Genomic DNA, 27468 nt, shown 5'->3' with positions numbered 1-27468 from the left:
TGTCTTTCTGATTGCATCTGTGCCCTGGCACTTTATCCCATGTTCCATGTACCCATCCATGCCCTGGTTTCAACTGTCTTGCCCATCAGGCCTCTTGCACCGAAATAAATTATGTTTACTCTGGACGTCCTTTGATCTCTGTCTTGCTTTTGCCAGATCTTTCCATTATTAGGATTACTGACACGTCCTTCACCATTTATTGTTCTCGCTTTAACTTCTGTGCGGTCCTCCATCTTCTCTTCTGTCTGCCTTTGGATCCCACACCCCTGCCAAACGAGTTCAAACCCTCCCGAGTGGCTCCATGTAATGTCCCTCACACAGTCTGCTCGAACTGCTTCAGACCTCGTTACATCAGCCTAAGTTTGATTGTTGTCGAGTACTTGTCCAGTAGTTCCGCAATATATGCATGAGAGATGAATTATCTGCGGAGCTGTAATAGCAACTGAAGAAGTTTGTATTCCATTTCAACCTCCAAAATTTCAAAGTCTGTTTCTTTTTTTTGCGTAGCTAATCAGAAGTAAATTGTCGACCATACTACTTTACTGAAGTGAATTCTGAACACTGTTTAAATTTACTTGAACTGCAGTGTTTCTTGAAAAGAATAAAAATGAATTTGATAAGCTATTTATTATATCAAAGCAGAAAGCAACCGACAATTTTCTTGACTAAGACGAGCACATTTGAAATGTTCGAGTATTTATGGTTACTACATAAAATAGCTTTGAATGACCCTACAATGAAAATGTACTCAGGGCGTAGAATATTGCACTCGAAATTTAAAACTGAAAACTGGAAAAAAAAATCGACTGTCATGGGATGAAAATTCTATTCTGATCTCCATAATATTCCACCGATAGTACATTTCAGTTCCCTGGCCAATACAAGTTAAATTGTCTTGACTAAATATATTTGTTCAAATGACTGTAATTAATCTCCATCAGCAAGGCGTGTCCTTGCGGCACTTGTGCATTCGCCAGTGTATAAATACATTGTTTTTTGAAAACACGTGCACACCCACAGCAGGAAGAGAAGTTTTGTTTTAAGAAAATGGGTCTGCCGATAATCATACAGATAGAAAACATATACTACCCTATTCTAGCTGTGATTGGAATTCCTGGTAAGTCAATTATATCTAGTTGATATTTCGTATTTACATATTCAAATACATAGATCTCCTGCAGTTGCTGTAATGATATACTCTGACGTACACATATGATTATTTATGGGCATGTAGCATTGCCATAAAGTAAATAAAAATACAAGGTTCCAGGTTTTGGTAAGAAAAAAAGGGATAACAGAGCTTATCATGACATATATCAGCACTGTAATATCTCTAATGCCTTCACAACTAGACGTGGTAATCGAAATAGTTTCGCTGAAATTCTTCAAGGGTTGTTTTCTTGTATCTCGACGAGTTACTCGACAAATAGTCATATCAAATGACGAGACAGTGTTTTAAATAATTTATTTACAATCGTAATCTTCATTGATGTCGGCAATTGCTATTGACTACCAGTCATGAAATAAAAATAAATGACCTTGGGCATCCCACCTTACTCATCTGGCATAAAATGCATTAATCATAGTATCGGTTGCAATTTTCTAAAAATGTAATAATTTAAACTCTGTCAATGTTGACGGACACAAATATAGAAAAAGAAATCCAGTGACCATGATGTAAACCCTTGTATTGCTCATCCCACAATTTAACATTTTTTCCCTGAAGAGCAATTCGAGAAAAGAAAAACATCAGCATATCTGCAATATCTCGTACTTCGTAATCATCTCCCGATTTATGGAAAAGAAATAGATCACTCGAACGTGTAACAATGTTAACCGTTGTCATGAGATATAGAATTTTAAGAATGGGAGGCCTTCTCAGTGTATATTTCTCCGAGCACCGGGGAAGAGGTTCTGATTTTCTGGATTCTGCTTTAACAAAGGTTTATCTATCCTCGAAACTTCAGGTTTTGTTTTCTCCTTATAGATGCTGCCAGACCTGCTGAGATTTTCCAGCGTTTTCTCTTTTGTTTCGGATTTCAGCATCCGCAGTAATTAGCTTTTATTGGATGCTCTCGTTAGCCATGTATTCGCATCCTCCTGGATAAATTAAATATTTCTCTTCAAGTAGCTTTAGAAAGGTGAGGTGAAGGCTCGTGAAATTTCTATTGCTATCGTGCAAAGGACATTGGAATAGATTGCAGAAATCATCTTTTGCATCGGATCGAAGACATTCAACGATTTAGTGAAGTAGAAATGCATGTTGGGCAGGAGCGCAGTAGGAGAATCAATCTGGTATTATCATCCGTATACAGTGTAGTCTGAATCAAATTAACTGTAGCGGGCGAGAGATGAGGGGTGGGCATAATCGCGCTTGTTCAATGCAGAGGGGAAATTTTCGTTCCTGTTATCGCAGGCGACAACAGAATCCAACCGGCATTTCTTCCTTTGAAAGTAACGCAGGATGAAGTGTTGCTTCTTTCCTCAATATATCATTTTTAAATACGATCCTTTATTTGCATACCTTCTGTCGAGCAGAATAGCAACTTTGTAGGGACTATGCTTTAACGCAGAGAATCCATAAGATTCATGTTATACATCAACTTGGTATTAGTAGTTTCAGAATTCTGCACTGATAGGGGATACGCTAGTCTTCAACCTTGCTGCTCATAAAAAATGATATATTTGCAACTTATTGTAGCATATTCTGAGTTCATGCATATTGTGTGCGTTGGAATTATTCGTTGACGACGTATGACGTTCTGCAGTGGAAATTGATGTTCAGCAAAAGTCTAAAACCGAGCGCCCTCTAGATAAAACACAGATGTCGTGACTGACTAAGGCATTCCCTTAACCAATCAGGATGAAGAATCGATTATGTATGAACCATAAGCTACATGTATTGTTTCAATCCAAAACTAACTAAAGACGTTAAGCACAAAGAAGGAATAGAAATAAATGAGTGAAGAAGATTGAATAATTACAGCAAGAAAAAAGTCTTTACGTAAGTATTTGACGAAATTGAGTTCCACACTAAGAGTTAAGTTTGGTGCCAGGCAGGAAAGGCGTTGGCAATATTTTACTTTTAGAAACCTGCCAAAAGATAAATTATGACAAGAGGACGGCAGAACTTCATATCAAGAGTTTGCATATAAACCTCCGTTCACTGACGCGACTTTGTATATTGATAACGATAATGATTACACTTTGTCCGCTTTTCAGCTAATTTGGTCACAATCGTCATTCTAAACCGTGGATTGTATGGTCTCTCCAAATGTATCACTCGTTATCTACTGGCGATGGCAGTGGCCGACTTAATGATCCTAATATTTGAAGTAATACTTTATGAGATTAAAGATGCGTATTTCCCCTATACGTTCCTGAACTATACTCCTATTTGTAGTCTCAATATCGCCGTACTTTTTGTTTCCATTGATTGCTCTGTGTGGCTAACTGTTGCTTTCACCTTCGATCGATACGTTGCTATTTGTTGTCAAAAGCTGCGAGCAAAATATTGCACAGCACGAACTGCTTTTGTGGTTATATCAGTTGTGTGTTCACTGAGTAGTTTACAGAATATCCCAATATACTTCATTTATGAACCACGGGAAATAATTGACAACGTACCGTGGTCCTGCTACGTGAAGCTAAGTTTTTATACATCACCCATCTGGAAAGCGTTTATGTGGTTGGAAAACCTTTTGATCCCACTTCTTCCATTCGTTTTTATTCTTTTGCTCAATGGTCTGACCACTAGGCACATCGTGATGGCCAACCGAGTGAGAAGATCATTGCGAGGTAACAACAATGTTGAGAATCAAAATGACCCAGAGCTGAAGAACAGGAGAAAATCGATGATTTTATTGCTCGCCATCTCAGGCAATTTTATACTGTTATGGATGGTGATTTTTATATTTTTCTTAATCGTGCACTTTACAGATGTGCAAATTTTTGAAGCAAATTATAACGACCCGTTCACCATTATGGAACAATCCGGGTATATGCTGAGCTGTTTGAGCTCATGTACGAACACTTTTATTTATGCGGTCTCACAGAGAAAATTCAGAGAGGAATTGAAACATTTGATATTGCGTTGCCTGGTTCCTATTGTGAGTAGAAAAAAATAAATCCAAGACAAAACATGCTGACTGGTTCGAAGCTCAACCATCAACATTCATGCCACCCAGTGCCGCCACAAAGTAGCAGCAGTGTATAACATCTACAAATGCACTGCAAGTTTCCTTAGATAGCGCCGTCCAAATCCACGACCACTTCTTCGCAGAAGCCTAAAGGCCGCAGATGTGTAAAAGATTAATATTTTAAGCTACATCGTCAAGGCACGCAACAACATGAATTGGAAATGTGTTATCGTTCCTTTACTGCCCCTTCGTCAAAATTCGGAGAACCCCATGATAACAGAAATACGAGTGCACGTACACCCATGGAGTGCACTGCTTTCGCCACCATCTTCTCAAGTACAACTAGCAATCCGCAATAAATTTAGACTGACAGTGTGTTGCCCAAATCCCTGAGAAAATAAAATAAATGAAGCAGTTTCTCTGTTCTTAATGCAGTATATTTTTCCTAGCATTAATAAAGCTTCTCTTTGCAAACAATATCTGGATATGAATTGAGGCTGCAGTTTTATCTTTATATTCAGAATCAGGACCTGTCCCCTAAAAGATGCACGAAACTCCCAACCCGCCAATCTTCCTTCCTATGAGATAATCGAATATCGGCATCACGAACAAAACCACCATTTCTTTTTGTTCCGTAATTGCCCTTTAAGAAGTTGGAGTACAGTTCCCAACTGAAAAAAAACGCAGTCCATTTTTTCTAGTTACAAGAGTGTTGTGCGACTTTTTCATGATTTTGATCCAGCCGCAGTGCAGGGAAAGCCAGAATCTGCAACGGAAAATGTTAAATAAACTCAGTTTGCTTGCTGATGAGAATTTTTATCAACGTTTCTGATTATTCTGGGAGTAATTGGGTTCAGGAAACTGATAGTTTGCATGAACACCTTGGGGGAAATTAGCAAAATGAATTTGACAGCTGTACCTAGCCAAGTATATTGTCATTGTCAAAGAAGGGACAAACAAGATATAATGGTTGCCATCTAAATCCTCCGCACACGTTCTTGACAAAACTGGCTTATGTTCCAACTTCAATCCCTTTCATTTGCCTGACCTGAATCCTCTAGCCAGTTTTTTTTTTCTTATTCACGACCCCGAAACAAGCAAGTGGAAATCGGCAGCCCGTTTTGTACGCCGCATGGTTCCATTAAGATCAGTAATGGGCCCGCAATTGTTTACAATTTGTGTAGACGGTTTGGAATTGGGGACCAAGTGCAGTACGTCAAATTTCTTAGATGCCACTAAGATGGGTGGTAGAGCAAAATGTGCAGAGGACACTGAAAGTCTGTAGAAGGATATAGATAGATTAAGTGAGAGGGCAAGGGTCTGGCAGATGGAGTACAGTGTTGGGAAATGTCAGTTCATCATTTTTTGTACGAATGGCTGCAAAAATGACTATGATTTAAATGGTAAAGTTTGCAGCATGCTGCTGTGCAGAGGCACGGTAAGAATTCTCACAACACCAGCCTACCCGAAGATAAAAGGCCGAATGCCCGTGACGGCTGAAGTGTTCCCCAACAGGGAGAGAACACCCTTGCCTGGTGACTGTCGAGCGGTGTTACGAACAAACATCAGGCAAGAATATTCTCTTCCTGTTGAGGAACACTTCAGCGGTCACAGGCATTGAGCCTCTGATCTTCGGGTAAGCGTTTTCCAAGGCCGCCTTCATGACACACGACAAAGCAGAGTCGCTGAGCATAGACTGATCTCACGTTTCGCACACATGAGGACGGCCTCAACCGGGATCGTGGGTTCATGTCACACTATCATGCCACAATGTGCCTGGGCTTGCAAAATCTCACTAACTGTCCTGTCTGGTGACAATACACATCTCTTTAACCTGTGCTTAAAGCTCTCTCCACTCACATTGCCTGTGCCTTTGAGACTTAATTACCTGTAAAGACTCGCATTCCAATCATTAGTTTGTAAATTCAGTTTGTGTCTTTATATGCCCTGTTTGTGAATAGAACTCCCACGCACCTGAGGAAGGAGCACCAAGCGCTCCAAAAGTTAGTGACCTTTGCTACCAAATAAACGTGCTGGACTTTAATCTGGTGTTGTGAGACTTCTTACTGCGTTTACCCCAAACAACGCCGGCATCTCCACATCATGGCTGTGCAGAGGGACATGCGTGCCCTTGCGCATTTTCGCAAAAGTGTTCCTTTGCAGACATTGCACGTAATTAGGAAGGCCAATGGAGTTTTGCCCTTCATTGCTAGAGGGCCGGAATTTTAAAATATAGGAAGGTTGTGTGCTGGTGAGACTATACCTAGAGTCCTGTCCACAGCTTTGGTCGTCTTACTTGGAAAAAAGGATATAATGGCATTGGACGGATATTCACTTGGTCGATTCTGGAGTTGAGAAGTTTGGTTTCTGAGGAGATACTGAGTAGACTGGGACTACACTAAATGGAATTCAGGAGAATGAGTAGAGAGCTTATAGAATCATATAAGATTATGAAGGGAATAGATAAGGGAGAAGCAGAAATGTTTTCACTGGCATGCGAAACTAACTAGGGTCTTAAATGTAAGGGAGAGCAGATTTAGGACTGAGTTGCAAAGGAACTTCTTCACCCAAATCTGCGGATCACTGGAATTCCCTATCCAGTTAAGCAGCTGACACTGCCTCACTGAACGTTTATTTTTTAAGGCAATGAAAGGTACACATTTTAATGGGATATAATGAATGAGTAAGTAAGTGGACCTGACCAACCATCATCTTATTGAATGGTAGAGCAGGCTTGAGGGGCCAGATTGTCTAACCCTGCTCCTAGTTCTTACAGTTTTATGTTATTATGTTACTATTCGTTAACCTGAACGTTAACACAACGGCCGTCCAAATGAAACCAATATAGGAATAACAGAAGGAAATTGGACAGCCAGATTCAGTGCAACTTCACGGTTTGTTTAATTTTCTCGACAGGTCTGAAACATATTTGAAACACAACTTGTATCCTGTTTTTGAAATTTGCACTTGATATATAACAACCACGAATCGAGCAGTGACATGGCAAGATTTAACATAATAACGCCAGCACGATGTGACCAAAGTTGAAAACATTAAGTCAGGTTACCTCCTTGGTGCAGTTTGGGGAGGCTCCGGTGTGTTCCATGGCAAGTCATACTACAATAAGTGTCCACAGTTAGAGGAGCTTCGCCTCAGCGTTAATATGTTGGACACTGAGTTGCATGTTGTGCCATTCGTCAATCAGGAGAACAATTCAGGCGGAATTCTGCTCCAGGCGAGAAGGAACGGGCTTTATTGATGAGTTGGACGAAGCTAATATTATTGTATTCAACGGAGAATCTGGAACTAGGGTCACTTTATGTAAAAAAAAAGCGTCGGCCATTTTTAACAGAGATAAGCAGAAATATTTGTTCTGAGAAGGTTTTCCATCTATGCAGCTCTCTCGCTCAAGATCAGTTGGAAGTGGGGTATTTCGTTATAGTTAAGGCAGAGCTACATATGTTCTTGATAAGTAAGCTTTCCGGGGATATGGAGATAAGGTTAGCTATTTACTAATTTAATGACAGTGAAGACTCGATGGTTATAGTGGTCTACGCCTCTTCTTTAGCATAGAATTCGCAAAATGCAGAAGGAGGTCATTCGTCCGATCAAATCTGCATCGACACTCCAGCAGAACATTCCACCCAGATCCTATCCCTATCACCCCACGCATTTACCAAGCAATTCCTCCTCAATCAAACTTCATGAAACACTAAGGGCCCGATTTCCGGATTTGGGGGCGAATGCAGCCCAATGAACTTTTGCAATGTCCCCTCTCCGCCCGCTCCGACTTCCAGGGCGGGCGGGGCAGAAAATTCACCCAAAGTGTGCAATCAGCATGGTCAATTTGGGAGGAAACCAGGCCAACCGGAGGAAATCCATGTAGATACCGGAGCACTGTGCAAAGTCCACAAAATCAGCTATGGCCGAAATTGAATCCGGGTCTCTGCCGTTGTGTAGCATCAGTGCCACCTGTGCCACCAATAATTAACATGCTTGAATTAAATGCAGAAGCCGTTCATTTGTAGCCGCGTAGCCGGCATGTATGCAAACTCCGCAAATCTTACCTCGACTTGTTTTCTTTGCATGGCATGTAATCACCTCTATATGACAGGTAAAATAAAAAAGTTTTAAAGTTAAGAGACAGATCCCATGACTCACAGCCGTATTAGAAGTATCTAACTGGAGTGACACACAAATACGCCAAAATTTATTGGTCCGGGTAATTCTATTGTATAGGGGATTTCGCCAGAATGAGGTTTGTCTATTATTTACCTGATTACTGTACTGTGATCATTAAACTTCTTCCAGAATTGCTCTATGATACATGTGAAAATTTAGAGCAAAGTTATTTCCAATCGCATGTCCAACAATGCGGATATCAATGTCCTCTTTATTTCCGACAGCCTCCCAGTCCTGAGATCCTGCTGTGCATATTGCTCCCAGAAGACAACGAGGAAACGCCCTGTGCTCCTGAAACTGCTGAGAAATCGACGAAACCGCTTGCTGTATATCAAGTCTTTTTTTTTAAATGTTTCGCTACGCAGGTCTCTAGGGATTCACCCGTTTAGTGGGAAAAAAACGTTGTATTGAGTTTAACAGTGGATATATGGAGAGAATATATAATGTCATCATCCTGCATTGCAGGAAATTCATAGTTAACTTATTTAGAATACTGTTTTCAATGCTACAAATTTCACCATTTTCTACATTTTTTTCCCTTGTAGCCAAATTATTGACGATTGGAATTCTATCCCGTGGAAAACGCAATCCCTCCAAATGCATCATACGATATCTGGTGGCCATGGCAGTAGCAGAGTTGCTTGTCCTGATATTTAGCATAATACTGTATGAAATCAGTGACATTTATTTTCCAAATTCCATTCTGAACTATACGGCTGCCTGCAGTTTTGGGTTTCATTGACATTGATTTCTCCATCTGGTTAACAGTCTGTTTCATATTTGACCGAGTTGTGGTCATTTGTTCCCAGAACCTAAGAGTGAAATACAGTAAAGAAGATACAGCGACCTTCATTATAACAACGGTTTGTGGGCTGTGGATTTTCGAAAATACTCCAATTTATAAGCCCGAAAATAGTTAATGATGTATATTGGCACTGCTGTTTAAAACTAAGCTTCCACACCACCGAGGGATGGGTCCCATTTTTCTGGATTGACAGCATCCTAACACCATGTATTCCGTTCGTCCTCATACTTTTTCTGTTTGATATTTTGATAATTAAACATATTTTACTCTCCACTGAATTCTGCAAGAGCCTGCGGAGTAGCTACTGCATTGAAAATCAAAGTGACCCAGAAGTAAAGAGCCGAAGAAAGTTAGTGATCTTATTAGCTGCTATTTGTGCTACTTTTATTTTGCTCTGGCTGACAGCCTACCTATATTTCACATTTGTCAACTTCACAGATACTCAGCACTTCAGCCACGACTTTAGTCATCCGCTCGGCATAATGGGGCAGGTTGGTTACATGCTTCAGCTTCTCAGTCACTTTATGAACAGTGTTATTTGTGCAGTGGCGCAGTCGCAATTCAGAACAGAGCTAAAGTGTGTGATTACATATCCTTTGGTTCTAGTTACTAAATTAATTAACTGATTATGATCACAACTGATAGCACATAACTGTAACAAATTCTAAATGCTATACGTACAGCAATTAATATGTTAGTTTGGAATATGGCATTGCAGTTCTATTATTTGGATCACATACGTGTGGTTTTGAAGAAGCAAGCCCCGCAGTCAAAACGGTCACAAAGGTGTAGCATAGATTCCGTCGTGGGGTTTAATAAATGTTACAACCATCTACTTACAAAGTATCCTAACTTGTGTACAATGCAGAATTTTTATTAAATTGAAATTCAAAATGTATCAATATATGCCGAGAATATATTTATATATATATACTATATATGCAGTGTGAGTCATTCGTGTCTGGCATCCTGATATTCATGCATTTTTGTTTAAATATGACTGTGTGCCCACGTGCGACAAATGAGTTTCCTATTTACAATTAAGGCACTTTTAGGCTGCAATTCCAGGTCTCAGTTCTGAAAAATAAAAATTAAATTTTAATATTGCTATCCTCGTTGTATTAATCAAACAGTAAAAACTGACTTAAATATTTCGTCAGCTTATCAGTTTGCAGGTGTTGTCGCTTCTTTCTAAGTGTCTATGAAATCATAAGTCTTCTGCGTCGCTTCTGCGTTCTGGGCTTTCAGGGAGGCGACATGGCCAATTGCCACCTTCTGTCTTCATATCATCATAATACCTCTATTGGTAGCAAAAATATTCAACAAATTCGTTACGCTTCTATATTTATATAACTGTTCTGTGACCCACTAATCTTCTTGCCCCTCCGGGCAAAGTTATCCTCGCCTCATAATTACTGCTATTATCCAATTAATGACTAACCGCATCATTACACTGCTCTCAACATCATTCTTGCATCATCACAGTGACTTCAACTATAACTTTGCAATTTGCTTTCTTTCAATTTTGACATTGGTCCTTAAGTCTGCCTCAAATTTTCTCACGGTGGGGAGCAAATTCGGAAGTTTTCCGAATTTGCGATGGCGATTCTGACGTTGAATGCCAGTTTTAAATAATATGTTTTGATTTAAGCAAACTGGAGAAGGTCTAGACAAGATTTACCAGGATGTTGCCTGGTAAGGAGGGCATTAGCTTTGAGGAGAGGTTGGAGAAACTTGGTTTGTTCTCAGTGGAACGACAGAGGTTACGGGGTTACCTGATAGAAGTCTACAAGATTATGAGAAACGTGGACAGAGTGGATAGTCAGTAGCATCCCCCCCCCCCCAACACACCCCGCCCCTCCACTAGCCCCTCTCCCCCGCCAAGGATGGAAGAATCAATTACTAGTAGGCACAAGTTTAAGGTGCGAGGGGCATTATTTAAAGGCAATGTATGAGGCAGGGGTTTTACACAGAGTAATGGGTGTCTGGAACTCATTCCGGGGGGAGGTTGTGGAAGTGAATACTGTAGTGACTTTTAAGGACCATCTTGGCAAATACATGTATAGGATGGGAATAGAGGGATATGGTCCCTGGAAGGCTAGGGTTTTTAATTCAGTCGGGCGGCATGATCGGCACAGGCTTGGAAGGCCGAAGAGCCTGTTCCTGCGCTATATTTTTCTTTGTTCTTTGTTCTTTGATTCTAGGGGACAGATTGTTGCAGCAAATGTCGTGGTTCCCCAAGACGACAACTTATTTAACCCGATTAAAACAGAGAGTCTGAGTTGTAATCTTCCAAGCAATAGGCTTTATTTCCAGTACAAGAGAAATAAAGCCGGGAGGTCCGGAACACTCCACAGAGCCCTCGGCTTACAGTCTTTTTATGCACATTTCAGCTCCATATCTCAAGATTCTTATCTCGCTTTTACAATGCGACCTCGTTTAGCCACCATTGTTTCTGTACTGACCCCTTATTTACCTTGCTTGAGATTGGTCACCCATTGTTACGTCTCTTTTCCTCTCGAAACCATGGTAGTTACATCCTTTGCCCTTATCTTTACGACTCTGCTTGTACAATAGTGGTTTAGCTGACTTAGGCCGAATGTGAAGAAAAACATGCTCACTTTATTCTTTCTTGCTTGTTACGATCATATATTAAGCTGGACAGCTGTATAGTACCCATTGTCTCCCCAAGTAACTGCTGTTTACTTTCATTCGGGTCGCATGCACTGATTTCATCAGCTATACTTGATTATGTGAAGTAACCTACTAGTCCCATCCTATCACCCATCCTAAATCTATTTCAGGAAGACACTCTAATACTATCCGTGATTCCATACTTCATACCCAGTTTAGGTACAATTATTCAGTACAAATTCTCTGAGTACAAACATGCTTACATACTGAGTACAAATTTCCTTACATATCCCCCCTTTGAGACTATCCCCTAGTCTCATCCCAATTACCAAGGCCAGCTCAGATAGTCCCCCTTGTTTGGCCCTGTTCATATGCACATATTTAATCACACTTGTAGGCAACGTGGGGGAGCCAAGTACTTTGGTCAGGGATCAATGTCCCCATTCTAGTCTTATCATGGCTTGTCTAGCAAAAGTCCTGATTTTTAGGTTGCTCCCCCAGATTGCCTGCCCCTAACAGTCATCAGCCAAAAACCTTCCCACCCTTGTCTAGGGAAGGGAAAAAGACTGATTCCTGTGTACAGACTAAGTCTCTTGGTCTCCGTAGGCATCGGTGAGGTTGTAGAACGATCCTCCACTAGTGCAGCTATTTCGCAAACTGACAGGTTTCAATTTCAACCAGGGTCATTGTGAATTCATCCAGCAGGGGCAGTTCAATGTTTCCCCATTCCTTAGTTGTCCCTCCCAAACGTGGGTTGCCGGTTACTTGTGTCACCATTTGTCGCACTGCCAATCTAGCAAGGAGGGATCTCAAGACAGGTAAAAAACAGCAAAATATTAATCCCAGGATGGTTATTGTCATGGCTGCCACAACTCCAGCTTTAGCAAACCAGACCCCCCATCTCCCTAACATATTGTCCAGCCAATTCCATACCCCATTGTGACTGTGGCTGCCTTTTCGTATGCCCACCAAGCTGCTGCCAGACCTTGATAGCAAGGAGGATACCCCATTGCTACGTCGTCTAGCTTGGTGCTGTAATATGCTACAGCCTGCCTTCGTCTGCCCTTGCAATTCTCCTGCATTAACACTGCTGTAGCAAATCCTGCTTCTCTGTTACTCACAAATAAGTCAAAAGGTTTGTCATAGGTTGGTAAAGCCAATGCTGGTGCCTGTGCTATTTCTTTCTTTATATTCTCAAATGCTTCTGAAGCATCTTTGTCCCATTTTAGTTTGGCTTTTAATTCTTCACACCCTGCCTCCTTTTCCCATTTCTCCTGTATCTCGGGTTTCTGTTCTTCATCAAATATCATTGTGCTGTGTAGCTCTGTCCTTGGCCATTCGGCCTGTGGAACCCAAGTGTCTATCAGCTCCCCCCAAACTTCCCATACCTGTTTTTTAACTTGTTCCTCTATGTCTCCCAACCAGTACACATTAACCCCTTCCTTTCCTGGTACTCCAAGTAAATACACTCCCATCAAATCAATTCCTTGTTCTGTACATTCTAATTTTAGTCCTAAACCTAGGATTGCATCTCTTCCTAATAAATTTAATGGCATTCTATCACACACTAATATAGGTACATGAGTAGTTTTGCTTCCAATGGTGACAGGTACCGGCGTTGTCAGCTGAGTTAACGTTACTTTCCCCGAGAACCCCACAGTTTTCACAAACTGGTTTGATAATGGTAGGTGATTCGCATATTTTGTTTGTATGCACGTACACGTGGCGCCGGTGTCTATCATCATGGGGACCTCAACCCCTCCTACTCTAACCCCAATTATGGGTTCCTGATCTGCTGTATCTGTTATTTGTACGTACTGTCCTACCATTTCAGGGTTCTCTGGGCCCCCCTATAGGGAGCTCTGAAAATTCACAGGTCCCTGCAGCACAGGGGTGTTACTCAACGGCATTTGCGCCATTTGCTGGCCTATCTGCTGCTGGTTTTCTCCCTGCCTGTAAGAGTTCTGTGGGCAATTTCTTTTTATATGTCCTGCTTCCCCGCACCCCCAGCATACGCCTGGAGGGCCAGGCGGCGGTCCCTGCCTTAGAAGCTGCTGATTTCCCTGTCCCTGTCCTCTCTGATTCTGATAGGGTGGCCTGCCACTTCCCTGTCCTTTCTCATTTCTATTCCAATCAGTCTGATTTTGTGGAGCATAAGGGTTTTGATAATTTAAGCCATAGCCTCCTGGGTTCATGGACAGCAGGAAGGCAGAAATGTTATAGGTTATGATGGGCTGGCCTCCATCTCCGTTTCTCCCTAGCATCGGTGCAGGTATTTCCTCTGTCTTTTGGTTCACCACCATCGGTGCTATTTTCTTGGGTGTGGGGTCTTCTTTCACTTTCAGCTTTTCCTTACTTTTAATTTCTTCCAGCTGGGCTTGCAGGAGTTTGCGTTGTATCTCCTTCAACTGTTTGTCTGCATTTTTTTCCTCCCTGCGGTGTCTCTCCACTGCATGGGCAACATAGTCCACAAACTCTTAGTAGTTTTTCGAATCCAGGCCCACCACTTCTTCCAGTCTTGCCTTAGCTGAAGTCGGCAGGCCTGCCAGGATTGCGGTTCGGAACAGGGAGTTGGTTAGCGGGTCTGTTAGAATGTCCCTCTCCGTGTCCCTTCTCCACCTTCTTAATTGGTTTTCTATGTACACGGCCGCATTCTCTTCCTCACCCAACGGTTCCCCTCTCAGAGTTTTTATATCCATCCGATTGGGGTACATATCCCTTAGTGCTTGCCAAATGTCGTGGCGGTATGGATCCATTAGTGTCCCATCCACATCCGGGTCATAGGCTGCAGTCGGGATGCCAGCACGTCTCATTACTTCAGCCATTTGGTCCATTCCTAACACTTTTGTCAGGAGAGCTTTGATGTCACCCAGCGCCATCCTCTTTCCCATCATTCCAGCCTCCAGCTGTCCAATCCACCTTCCAGCTCCGTCCAAAATATTGGGTAATTCGTTAATTAAATTGGGCAAGTCCTGACCTGACCAAGGAATATATTGCAGTCTGCCACCCTTCAGAATCACCGGGAACGTCCCTTTCTCTCTTTGATCCACTGCTGGATATTTTACAGGTTGGTGTCTTTTCCGCATTGATTTTCTTCGTCCCCCTAACACTGACTGTCTCTCCTCCTCTTCACTACTTTCTTCTGTCCCTTCTTCCATTCTTTCTCTCTCTGGGTGCTTCCATGTCCAGGCTTTCCCAAACTTTCGTCTGTCACCCCCTCTTTGTACTTCCCAGCATTTTCCTCTGTGTTTCTTTCTTTCTCTTTTTCCTCTTTCCTCACTCCGACTCTCTTTCCTTCTATCTTTTCTTGTGGTATCTCACTTTCACATTCGTGGAGATCCTCTCTCATTTTTTGCTCGCATTCTTTTCTGGCCCCAGTCCCTTCTCTTCCGTGCCTCTTGTCTCTTTCTCCTTCTATTACCTTTTTTGCCCATTCCAAAAGATCTACCGCGTTTACTTCTGCCTCTAACTGCCTCCTCCTTTGAATTAACCCATCCAGGTTTTCTTCCATCCTCTTAGTCTCTTCCTCAATACCTTGTCTCCTTTCTTCCTCCTTCTGTGCCCACTGTTCCTTTGTCATTTGCTTCACGTCAAACTCTCCCTCAAAATTCATTGTACCTGATATAACTGGGTACAGTCCTACGGGATTTGACCCTTCCAGGTATGGGGGTGGGGCTACGTTTGGGTCCTCCAGTTCCTTTTTTTCCTGAGTCTGGACTGGCATTAGCATCCTACCCCTCCCCCATGCCCTTCTTCTCTCTCTCCCTTCTTCTTCGAACAACGCTAATATCTCTAACTCCTTTTCTCGCTTCTCCCTTCTTTTGCTCGATCTATCCTTGATTTTATAGTTCTTTATCATTCCCTTCTGATCCTCACACCTCTTTATGCACCAGGTGCCTTCCTCCGGCCACTGTGTATTTGTCTTACTTGTTCTTTTAGCCCACTTTTTAGAGATATGTGCTATATCCCCTCTGAGGGCTGGGAACTTATCCTCTAACATCTCCACTGGTGTTTTAGCTTTGCTTGCCATTATTCGTCTTTTCAGATTGGTATCGCAATTTTTATCACTTAATTTGTCAGAGTTTGGTATCACAGTGACTACCACCCGATGTATTGCCTTTCCGTGGTCAGTCCCCTGTTCACTTTTCCCCTGTGATTCCCCTGCCAGTATTTGTAAGTCTAACCGGGGTTCCGATATCCACTTCCCCGTAGCCCCCTGTCCTGGCACTATCTTTCTTTACTCCGGCGATCTCTCAGACAGATTCTTTCTTACTCTCATCTGAACATCACATCCCAGGCATCCTTTTCTAGCCTTTACACTCACTTCAAACTTCTGAGCTTCGCATAGGGGGCTACCCCTCTTAACAACTGGTCTAAGGCTGGGTGTAAAGACAGACACCTCCTTATTTGCACGTGCTCAGCTCAGACCTCTCACACACTCACACTCTTTCATCACAGATGAGCACCTACTGTACTTTGATTCACTCCCTTAAATTCGGTAATCTATTCCGGAGCTCCGGTTGTGGCCATTCAACCGGACCCGTAAACAGATCCCAGGTTTCAGCACCAATTCTTGTAGGTAAAGATACCTCTGAGACTAATTGTGAGTCAAAGTACAGCAGTTTAATTAACTAAAGCCTGATTCAGAAAATCCAAAATAAGATTTATTTTTATCACCTTTAAATATCCTCACTAAATCAAGACCCTTGCACCTTCTTACAATTCTGGTACAATAAAACAAAACATCACTTGGAACACAGATGCACGAAGAAATACTGAAAGCATTCTAATGTGCAATCTACATGTTTAATTATTTCTACAGCTCTGCCTTTGTAACCAACACAGGCAAGTACAAAATCAAATCTACTGTGTGCCTAAATGGTTAACTCTCCTTACAACTTTAAGATGCAATGTAATGCCACCTTTCCCACTTGGCAGAATTCAAATCTCTGTCCGATCCCTACATAATTTAGTAAACTTAAAGCAACTCACTTTGATTGGCTATACCTATTACATCACCTGAGGGTCTCAATTACACAGTTCCACCCTCTCTCTCTCTCTCTCTCTCTCTGTACCATACAGAGTCAGCCTGCTTGTCTCTTTTTTTAACCCTTTACTGGTGGGAGCTCACTGGCCTCTAATAAATTTGATGGGTGTCTCATGTCGTGACAAATCCCCTTCTCTCTCAAACAGTCATATAGTCATGCACAATTCCAAATACATAACTGCTATTAGCGTTCACCCCGCACCTCAGTAAAAGCCTATGTCAGGGTTCCCAGTTCCACTGACATACTTCTCTCTACTCTTTCTGCTTCCTCATCACATAACCTCCCCTTAGTTTTAACTACCGTATTAGGTAAGAGAGCAATCTCTCACAGATCTCTCTCCCTCTCGGGTGACGTCTTTTCCCCGAGGTCCTGGGTAGGTTCGGACTGGCAGGCCTTCCTACACTTACTCTCCTTGGGCAAGTCGTAACCTGGAATCCCGCTCCAAACCGCTTGACTTAACCTAGTTGCATCGATTAGCGTTCGGTTCTTTTTGCGTCGCACTTTTTACCCATTCACAGACAACACAGTATTCGCAGCGCGCTTTGCATGCAAAACTCTACCCTTCAGATCAGACTCAGTCTCTCAAAATGTTTTCCCCAATTTAGTTTTACCTTTGCAGGATGTTCTTTGGGTTGGGGAGATCCAGGACCAGCAGAGAGCCGGGTGCGCCGGGCCTCGAGATCCCTTTTTCCGACAACAAGGATTTACATGCAATATAAGTCTGCTCACCTTGCTGTCAGAATGCCGGCTTTGGGATGTCCAGCCCCAGTCGGACCACCGTCTCCGCTGCTCCTTCCAGATGCTATTTTCTGGGCGATTTCCCACAACACCCTGCTCGCAGCGCCAATTTTGTCGTGGTTCCCCAAGACGACAACTTATTTAACCCGATTAAAACAGAGAGTCTGAGTTGTAATCTTCCAAGCAATAGGCTTTATTTCCAGTACAAGAGAAATAAAGCCGGGAGGTCCGGAACACTCCACAGAGCCCTCGGCTTACAGTCTTTTTATGCACATTTCAGCTCCATATCTCAAGATTCTTATCTCGCTTTTACAATGCGACCTCGTTTAGCCACCATTGTTTCTGTACTGACCCCTTATTTACCTTGCTTGAGATTGGTCACCCATTGTTACGTCTCTTTTCCTCTCGAAACCATGGTAGTTACATCCTTTGCCCTTATCTTTACGACTCTGCTTGTACAATAGTGGTTTAGCTGACTTAGGCCGAATGTGAAGAAAAACATGCTCACTTTATTCTTTCTTGCTTGTTACGATCATATATTAAGCTGGACAGCTGTATAGTACCCATTGTCTCCCCAAGTAACTGCTGTTTACTTTCATTCGGGTCGCATGCACTGATTTCATCAGCTATACTTGATTATGTGAAGTAACCTACTAGTCCCATCCTATCACCCATCCTAAATCTATTTCAGGAAGACACTCTAATACTATCCGTGATTCCATACTTCATACCCAGTTTAGGTACAATTATTCAGTACAAATTCTCTGAGTACAAACATGCTTACATACTGAGTACAAATTTCCTTACACAAACTCGCCGTTTATTTTGTTCTACAATCAGCAGTGGATACACCATGAGACGTAAAAAGCATAGGCCCTTCAAGAGTGATGCCGCAGAGTAGATAACGTAAATGAAAGTTTGAGTGTCCAATTATATTTGTGAACTAAATTGCCGAAAAAGGCAATGCTGCGGGATGTGGTTTCCGAATGATAATTTTCAACCATCGATTTTAAATTTGTTGGCTTCCAATTATAGTGTTTACTTTTGTCTGGTCTCTTACATTGTGCTCTGGTCATATTAAATTGGATCAATTCCGCATGAGCCTCAAATTTCCGTCGTGGGCTGGAGGGGGTTCAATTTATATTGACATTTTTTTCCTGTTCAATAGCCCTCCATAAACAAACCTCCATAATTATTATGATTCTCCGCTTCGTAAATGGTAGGTATTTCCCACAACCCTGAAGTACTAAGGGTTCCAATTGTCCATTATTAATTTTCACGGCAAGCCGAAGGAAGATGAAATGAAATAGGATTGGCTTAATTTCACTCCGAGATACACGCGACAGGAGTTTCACAATGAACAGCTATTCGCATTCGCAAATTCAGGAAACGAAAGAGGATTCGGGGCACTGTCGCACCAAATAAAAGTTCATGTTTACCTGTGTGGCACGGGTCCAGAATCAGACGTCATCTGAAATGCTCCTTTTGAAGGAAAGGCTAACAAATTGTTAGTCATCTGTCTTTTCCAGAGAGGGACTCAAACGATTGGGAGAAGGCAGATCAGGCAGACCTGGCGTCGCTTAGTCTGGCGATAAGAGATCGAGCTATTAGCAGTTTGGATAAAGGCACAGGAGTTCATTGCGTTGCCACCTGCTTGAGCTCATGAAGCAGAGGCGATTGCCTACAGTTCTGTTCGTATTTGCGATTGAACAATAATTTTCTGACTTCAGTTCTCACGAAACGTAATGCAATGCAGCTTGAAGAGAGAATATGTGACATCTCCCACAACCAGTGCTCGATGTGGGGCAAAGATTTATCTTCACCTAGCTGGGAACTTGAGGCGAATAATTAGAGTTATAAAGCTTTTGATCTTCAAAATACTAATTTCGAAAATGCAGTAGAACAATTACAGCTTCGACTATTAACTACATTATAGCAGATTAGGATCTACCTTTGTGGAATTTGGCTGGGCGAACGCATCACTTGCATGGTTATCTTTCGGCATTGGGTGGAATGTTTAGCCTTGGGCAAAAATTTACACCCCAAAACGTTGAAGCTTTTCTCACCTTGGAATGACTGACACTGGCTTCGTGCTGTCGTAAATGGCACAGAAAGAAAATATAGTTTAAAGTAACCCAGGGGATGAAGTGTGTATACATACGCCTCGACTTAGACACGCCTAAATCTATTTAATTTCATTTGTTTTTTTTATCTACAGCTACCTTTGGGAGGATGGATCGCGAAGCAGAAAAGTGTGAAGGCAAACTTTTATTCACAGCGGCATCTCGAACACAGTAATCAGGGGAATTGGTAGTACGCTACTGTAAGTTATCTTACTTTCCAGCAAGCTTGGTCATTCAATGAGGCGTTAAATGAAATCTGTCTTTGAAAGCTGATATAGTGCTTGATTCCAGCTTCAATGCACTCTGTTGGACGCTTCGCACGCTTTTCCCTCTGCTGCATTTTCGGATGGGCCTGTGTTTTTTGCAGGTTGATGAACACTGAGTGGTCGAATGTGCATAAGCAACTCTCGACGATGCAGACACATGAGCGAATCCTCATTTTCGGAAGTGAAATCCTCTTACCAAAAAGTTAATCTGTTTTTGTATTGCTTGGATCCTGCCAGTTCAATTGACTGACCTGGCGATTCAGTTGCGTGAACATCGGGACTGGAACGCACCAGTTGACGGGAAAATCGGTAAGTTTAAACAACCGTAGGCCGCTTATAGGATATTGACTTGGAGCTTACCACTACTGTAGAGTTTAAACATTCTGTTCTGGTGCATCCCTCAACTCGGTTCAGCCTTTCGGGGCCCGGATGACAGAAAAAGATTGTTGTTGCAAAGTACTTTGCCCGCTCGCACACGCGTGTTGGCTAAGGCAAGAGCATAGCGGGTTAGGCATGGTGTCCAAACTGTTTGGGGTCCCTTTGCGGATGCGTTGGATAATGGTTTATGTGCCGCTTGTGATACCACTGAAGATGGTTAATCGAATGTGTGAGGCATCACCCTCACAGATGCTGGGCATTTTTTGCACTTTCTGAATCCACAATTTGCTTCGTTCTCAAAAAGATCCACTGACTTCCTGGAAAAGTACTTCGGAGTTGGAAGGCGCGCTGCTCTAAACTGTCCCATGCTCTATGTGCCCGACAATGGAGGTGAAAACAACGCTACGCCCTCTGCTGCCTGTTCACATTTGGGAAAGCAGTTTCCTTTGAGGGTATTTTTGGGGGTATTTGAAAATCCTTGGCTTTGTGGCCACATTTGAAAAGTGGGGTTTGGTGGCGAGGCTGCCTGAACAAAGAGCACATTTACCAGCTCTTGTGGGGTTAACTCTGGTTGACGTAAATTCCGGGACTTTCTGCGCATCCTTCTTCTAAAATGGAAGAGTTGTTTTCGGAAAACCGGACATCAAGCAGATTACGGTTTCATTCCTCACATGATTGCTGGGCGTGTCTGAGGACGTTCTACTGATGGCTCCTTTAAAAGTGAAAATAAGACTCTTTTTTTCCACCAAGCCTCGAGTTCTCCAGCAAGGGAATAGCCTGGTTTCATTTCAAAACGACTACTTGGGTATTCGCCTGAGTATTTCGTCTTTTGTTTCAGGAATTTTCTGATCCATGTTCGGCATTGAGATTTTTGCAGGGGTCACTTCGCATTCCAATTGGCTTCTGTGGACCTCGTTAAATTTATCTGGTCTTCAAATATCATTGCTGCGTTAGAACGGCCGGCCCCTTGGTCTCCTTTACCTTTGCCAGCATAACATCCTCTTGCAGATTCCCTTTGATTGATTTGGTGTCTTTTAATGTGTCCGGCTGCAAACCTTTTGAAATCCAGGTATCTTTTTTTGGACACAGCATATTCCTGAGGGATTGAGTCGCTCACTATTGGGTGCCAGGTTTTTTTAACCCATCTGCAACGTAGAAAAGAAAGTTATGAATTTGCATGAGTTGCCCCGTCTTCCCTCTATAGTACGCTGTCTGGGAGCACAGTGCTTGGATGTTCCTTAAGACAAGTTCGCACAAGTTCGTTTTTACCTTCTTAATTTTTGGAACTCCCTCTTTCCTTGTTTAGCTCTCAGACTCATCGCCAGCACTTTTTTTTTTCTGATAAGCGTGTTCCCTGTGCAGGTCCTCTTCTGAACAGTTCTGCTTTCCAGCTTTACCTGCTGTTTCATAGCCAGTGTGCGTATGTTGAATGCAGGTCTTCGTTCATTCATCTGTTTTGAATGATGACTGAGGTTTAAATGCTGCAAAAACATCTGAGGAACTTCGGACTCTTATGCCTCAAGAGGATTTTTTATGACTAGTTCCCTGACTAAAATTCTGAATTCTCACTGAATAGCGAAGTTAGGATTTCGCTGCCTAGTTATTACATACCCGTTTTCGTCATATAATTCACCACGCTTTTCTCAAAATATCGCGGTGGTGCGTTCATTTTCATACATCACTTCTAGCCATCAGTTTCCCTTTTTCGGTTTTCAAGTGCTGCTTTCACATGTAATATTGCCCCGTCGCTTTAAATTCAATTTGGATCAAGCCCCGGACGAGCTCCTCGCTTACATCACGGGCAGGGAGTTAGACAATTTATACTGCCTTGAGTTCCCTAATGTGTATCAATCTCTAACGGAAATAACTCTTCCCGTGTTATTAATTTTGTCGTGTTTTCCCAAACGATGAATATTGAAGTAAGTTAATGTTCCAATAATAACGTAAGATTAAATACGAAACGTTAGTGTATTTTTCCAGGCACAAACAACAACGTACGCACAAAAGACGATTTTTTTTTCAAATCCATCCCTTTTCACGTGTACGATAAGCACAAGAGTGAAAAACAGATGGTTTGGGACATGAGCATGACAGAATACAAGCTGAGTCCAGAATCACATGGCCATTGGAATGTTCCTTTAGGGGTAAATCAGGATAGAATAGAATGGAAGAATAGAATTCCTACAGAGCAGAAGAGGCCTTTCGGCCCACCGAGTCTGTACTGACTACTAACCCGCCCAGGCCCTATCCCCATAACCCCATGTATTTATCCTAACTAATCCCCTAACACTAAGGAGGAATTTAGCATAGCCAACCCACCTAACCCGCATATCTTTTGACTATGGGAGGAAACCGGAGCACTCGGAGGAAACCCACGCAGACGCGGGAAGAATGTGCAAGCTCCACACAGACGTTGGAGAATACAACACAAGTCCTTGGCGCTGTGATAGTTTGATGTTTCTCTCCGCAATGGCAAGGAAATGTTGGGAAAAGGCACATTGAGTGCGTTACTCTGGAGAAACGAGTTCCAATGTTTCACCAGTCATGAATGAGTGCCAATTTTCTTTGGTGCCGCAGAGTGTGACGGGGAGGGGAAATACAGGGCCATATCTGCAAGTGGTGTTCTTGGAATCTTGAGGCGTAGTTGGGATGTCGGATTTAACTGAGGGTCGGATCGGAAAAAAGAATAGGAGTGAGTGGGATGCAGTGGAGTTGAGCAGCATGAGGGTGCTGGTGTGTGCGGAATGATTTGAAAGAGGGCCGAATGTCTGACAGCATTGTTGGGGTCAGGGGGCAGGGATTTCATTTGGGCGGACTGACTTCGGGTCGCAGTGGGAAACGTTTACATCGGGCCGTGGTTGGGTGGAGGGAGTTTTCGGAAAAGATGTCAATCGGTCCGGGATGGCAGAAGATGGAAGGTCTGTTCAAACTAAGTGGTCGTATGTGCTGTGCCAAATCCAGCTGAGGAGTAGCCGAGTTTGATGATGGGGCCGATGTAGGGGTATAGATAATTTGAGAGATCTTCTATTTGTGCTGCACGACCTGGATCTTCAGAATAGTCAGTCTGAATTTAGAATTCGTTTTGCCCTTCCAATTCTTATAGACAAACTATCAGGGTAAAGCCTGCAAAATTATCCTCAAGTGGAAATTTAAATTGTTTTCTTTTCGGACGGTTCCCAGACCAGCACAATTGGCAGCTCTGGGCAGTTGTCGGGGCAACGCTGACTAAAAAATGTTCCTGAGGGATTCTTCAGCAAATCACTGGGTTAGCCTCAAATGCGACGCAATGAAGCCAGCACGCTTACACGAATTATGCCTGGAATTCTGTGTTTCAATTATGAGAAGAGATTATACAACTTCGACATGCTTTCGTCGTAAACATAAAGACATGATCGGATCGAAGTCGTCGAGATGCTGACAAGAGACGGCATGATAAATAAACGAAAACAATTTCCACTGGTTGGAAATTCTGGAACTATGGTGCACATTCTAAATATTAGTGTCAGCCACTTCAGGAGAAATGTTCAGAAGCATTTCTATACAAAAAGGACGCTCGAAGTTGGAATTCTCTTGCACAGATGGCTGTTGATGTTCAATCAGTTGCTATATTTAAACCTGAGATATACATTTTTGAAGCCAAGTTTTTTTTTCAGGGATGTGGGCCAAAGGCTGGTATATGGAGTTAGGGCACAGATCACCCATGATTTCATTAAATGGCGAACACATCTGGTGGGCTGAATTACCTACACCCGTTTCAATGTTGGTGTGTTATGACTTTTATTTTTCTTATTTATTTCTTTCAAATTGTTTTCCTATTTGTAACTGGTAACGTTAAGTTCCATTTTTCAATTCATTGTCTGTTCGTTTGAATTCACATAGGCTTTGGTTTCTTCAGCGCATCATCTTACCTTACACTGTTATTAGTGCACCAATTTCCATCCCGGGACTGCATCATACAACCTTTTGTTTCACAAATAATCCTGTGAGCGGATGCATTTCCCATGACGCTCGTTGTTATCCGCAACTTTCTTCATCTGTGATTCTCGTTTAGTCACATGTGAAGCCTTTGCTGCGTTATGATCTGATCTTCAAATGCCACTAAGAACAAAGTGTAATCACGGTAGTACGGTGGCTAGCATTGTCCCTTACCGGGCTAGTGACTGGTTTTGATTCATCGGCTTGGGTCACTGTCTGTGCGAAGTCTGCACGTTCTCCCCATGTCTCAATGGGTTTCCCCTTGGTGTCCGGTTTGTTCCCATAGTCCGAAAGACATGCTGGTTAGGTGCATTGGCCATACTAAGTTCTCTCTCGCTGTACCCGAACAGCCGCTAGAGTGTGGCGACTCGGGACTTTCCACAATAACGTCACCTAAGCATTTTCCCATTTAAAAAATAGCTCATGCCTCCATCCCTCCTTTCAAAGTGCATGACTCATACTTTGCCGCATTGCATTCCATCTGCCACTTCTTTGCCCACTCTCCTAACCTGTCCAAATCCTTCTGCAGTCCCCCACTCCCTCAATGATATCTCCCCCTCTGCATATTTTTGTATCATCTGCAAACTTACTAACAGTGCATTCAGTTCCTTCCTTCGAATCATTATTTTATGTTGTGAAAATGTGTGGTCCCAGCACACCACTAGTCACCGGCTGCCATCCTGAAAAAGACCCCTTTATCCCTACCCTCTGCTTTCTGTCAGTCAACCAATTCTCTAACCCTGCCAGGATCTTAACCTTAACACTTAACTTATTTAACAGTCTCCAAGCCGCACCCTGTCAAAGGCCTTCTGGAAATCTAACCAAATCACGTCCATTGGTTCTTCTTCATCTAACTTTCTTGCTATCTCATCAAAGAACTCGAACAGATTTGTCAGACATTCCAGCCACATGCAATGACAGAGGCTAACTTCTGAGAACAGCCGTAAATCATTGATTTCAACATCAAATGAAGCGCACGGACTATATTTATATAGATCTGTACAGCGAAAATAATCAAGAATTTCCTGCTCAAAAAATGGTATACTCAGACATTGCAAGACAATTGGCATCGTCAATTTAAACGCACATCAAGCTGAAACTGTCTATTTGATTTGGAGATGTAGACTGTTAATTACACAATGTTCAGTGCTAACCCCGCGACTCATGAGACACTGAATTAGCATTTGTCTAATTAATATGGGGCCAGCATTCAGGCTTGGGTTTCTAAGTTACAGAAATAGCTGTTATGTTGTGTTTTGGAGCAGAGAATGTTTGACTGGCGGTATTTTAATGTAATTTGATATTGCAATAAGTGAACTCCAAAGCCCGTGATCTGCATTTCTATGCAGTTTACCCAGTGGCTTCAGGCGCATTTCTGTTTCATATATGCTGGGACTAGTAATTGCCGCTTCTTCCGCTGAGGTTTGATGATACAATCTATTGTGTGTTTTCTTTTCAGTCACTAGGAAGCTTATTCTGTGCTGATTACTTTCCCGATTCTGGTTCAGCATTGATTTAGTTTAAATACACTTCGTCGAAGTGCTGTTGTCAGTGTAATAGGCTGATCGATTACGTTGGTTTCGTTCACACTCATTTTCCTTTTTACTGGAGATACTTTAGATTCTTGGTACTTTGTTTGATTGTAATTACTGATTTAGGTTACTGATCCTGCATCCATTTCCTGCTCCAAGTTTTGAGTGCTAGTTTACTTCATGTTTTATTAGCTTAATTGAGCGCCCTTGTTTAGTATATTGGCGGAGGTTAATTTTATCCCGTTTGTTCTGTGTTTAGACTCAGTCTGCGACTCCTCCTGAGTTAACTTGCAAATACAGATACATTCTGCGCTATCGCTTTAAATAGCTGTGACTGGTCCATGATTTTGCCAGGAATTTTTAAAAATAGTCTTCGTTGCTTTCAGAAATTCATTTCGCATGTAGTGAAATATATATTGTCAACCACAAGTTTAAATGAAGTTAACGGAACTAGTTTGTACACGAGTTATAATTAATCATTTCTGCCACAAATAATGATCAGTTTTGTTTCCAATGTGAGGGTAAAAAGAGATAGGTTTCATATACCAAAGGCGTATATATCTTTATTTCCTGAGTGGAAAAAAACATGTTTGCTGATGCTCCTGCTCCTGGTGAACTATTATTTCAATAAAATCCATTCCACTGTATTCCTGTCAATGTCTATTCGTGTATTCCCATTTTACTCCCGTTGCTGTTCCTGTTACTTTTTAAACAGTATTGCTAACTAGAGAAGCATTGTTTTAGTTAATTATTGGTTTAGTGAAGTTTTAGTCAATAGGTTCAGTGAAGTTTCTTGCTCAGTGTTTGAATTTGGCTTATTCTTTTTTTCACTACAACAGTGTCCATGCCTTGTTCAGAGTTAAACAATTGGCACATTTTCATTTTGATTTTCCACATTAGATGTAACCTTCTTAAGAGAAAAATGTACTTTGAAAGTAAAATGACAACCGGACATCTAGAATCAGATTATTCTAGGTAAATATTTATTGTACCGATCTACAATGCCATGTGGTCAGGCATATCAGAACTAAATTGTGAAATTTATGTTTTAATGACTCAGAATTCAGCTCCTGCAATCTTTCTGGCTTTACACCATTGCCGTTTTCAAATCAATGTTTTTTTTGACGATGATTTGATATCGTAATAAGTATGATTTGTGTGAGTTATGTTTTATCTCGTATTTTTTTCAGTGCATTCACCGCTATTTTTCACAGGCGAGGGATTGTCTCAGTCCATCACAGACTGTTTCCAGCAATATGTTTCGATTATTTAATAAAAAACCAATGGATTCTAACTGTAGGATCCTGAATGGAGGATCGTTTTGAAGTTTTACTCTTCATATATAATTCAAAAGTTAATCAATTGTCTCAGAATGCTGACAGGTATATTAGAACTCTTCCGGTCCTTCAAATGGTCTCTGAGACCTTTGGATAATACACCTCATCGTCATGGTGAATTGTCTATATAACGTAAATTTACATTATGGTAGAATTTGTTTTTGTCATCAAGGTGTAGAATTGATTCTTCCATGAATAACAGCATTTTGGACTGATTTTGATTTGATTTGATTTATTCTTGTCATATATATTAGTATACAGTGAAAAGTATTGTTTCTTGCATGCTATACGGGCAAAGCATACCGTTCATA

General features: G+C 42.0%; 1 protein-coding gene across 1 annotated transcript; it reads left to right on the top strand.

Moving 5' to 3' along the window:
• The first annotated feature begins 1047 nt into the window (after positions 1 to 1047).
• Positions 1048 to 27145, top strand: LOC145348634 (putative G-protein coupled receptor 139). Its single transcript, XM_080196800.1, has 6 exons — positions 1048 to 1117; positions 3223 to 4109; positions 19765 to 19840; positions 20173 to 20244; positions 22294 to 22457; positions 27011 to 27145. Exons 1-6 carry the CDS (start codon positions 1048 to 1050, stop codon positions 27143 to 27145), a joined length of 1404 nt encoding a protein of 467 aa, XP_080052926.1.
• The last annotated feature ends 323 nt before the right edge of the window (positions 27146 to 27468 follow it).

This window comes from Carcharhinus amblyrhynchos, chromosome 9, assembly GCF_965287045.1.
Source record: "Carcharhinus amblyrhynchos chromosome 9, sCarAmb.v2.hapA, whole genome shotgun sequence".
Classification (NCBI taxonomy): Eukaryota; Metazoa; Chordata; class Chondrichthyes; order Carcharhiniformes; family Carcharhinidae; genus Carcharhinus; species Carcharhinus amblyrhynchos.
Note: the sequence above shows the minus strand (reverse complement) of the source record. Positions and strands in the feature narration are given on the sequence as shown.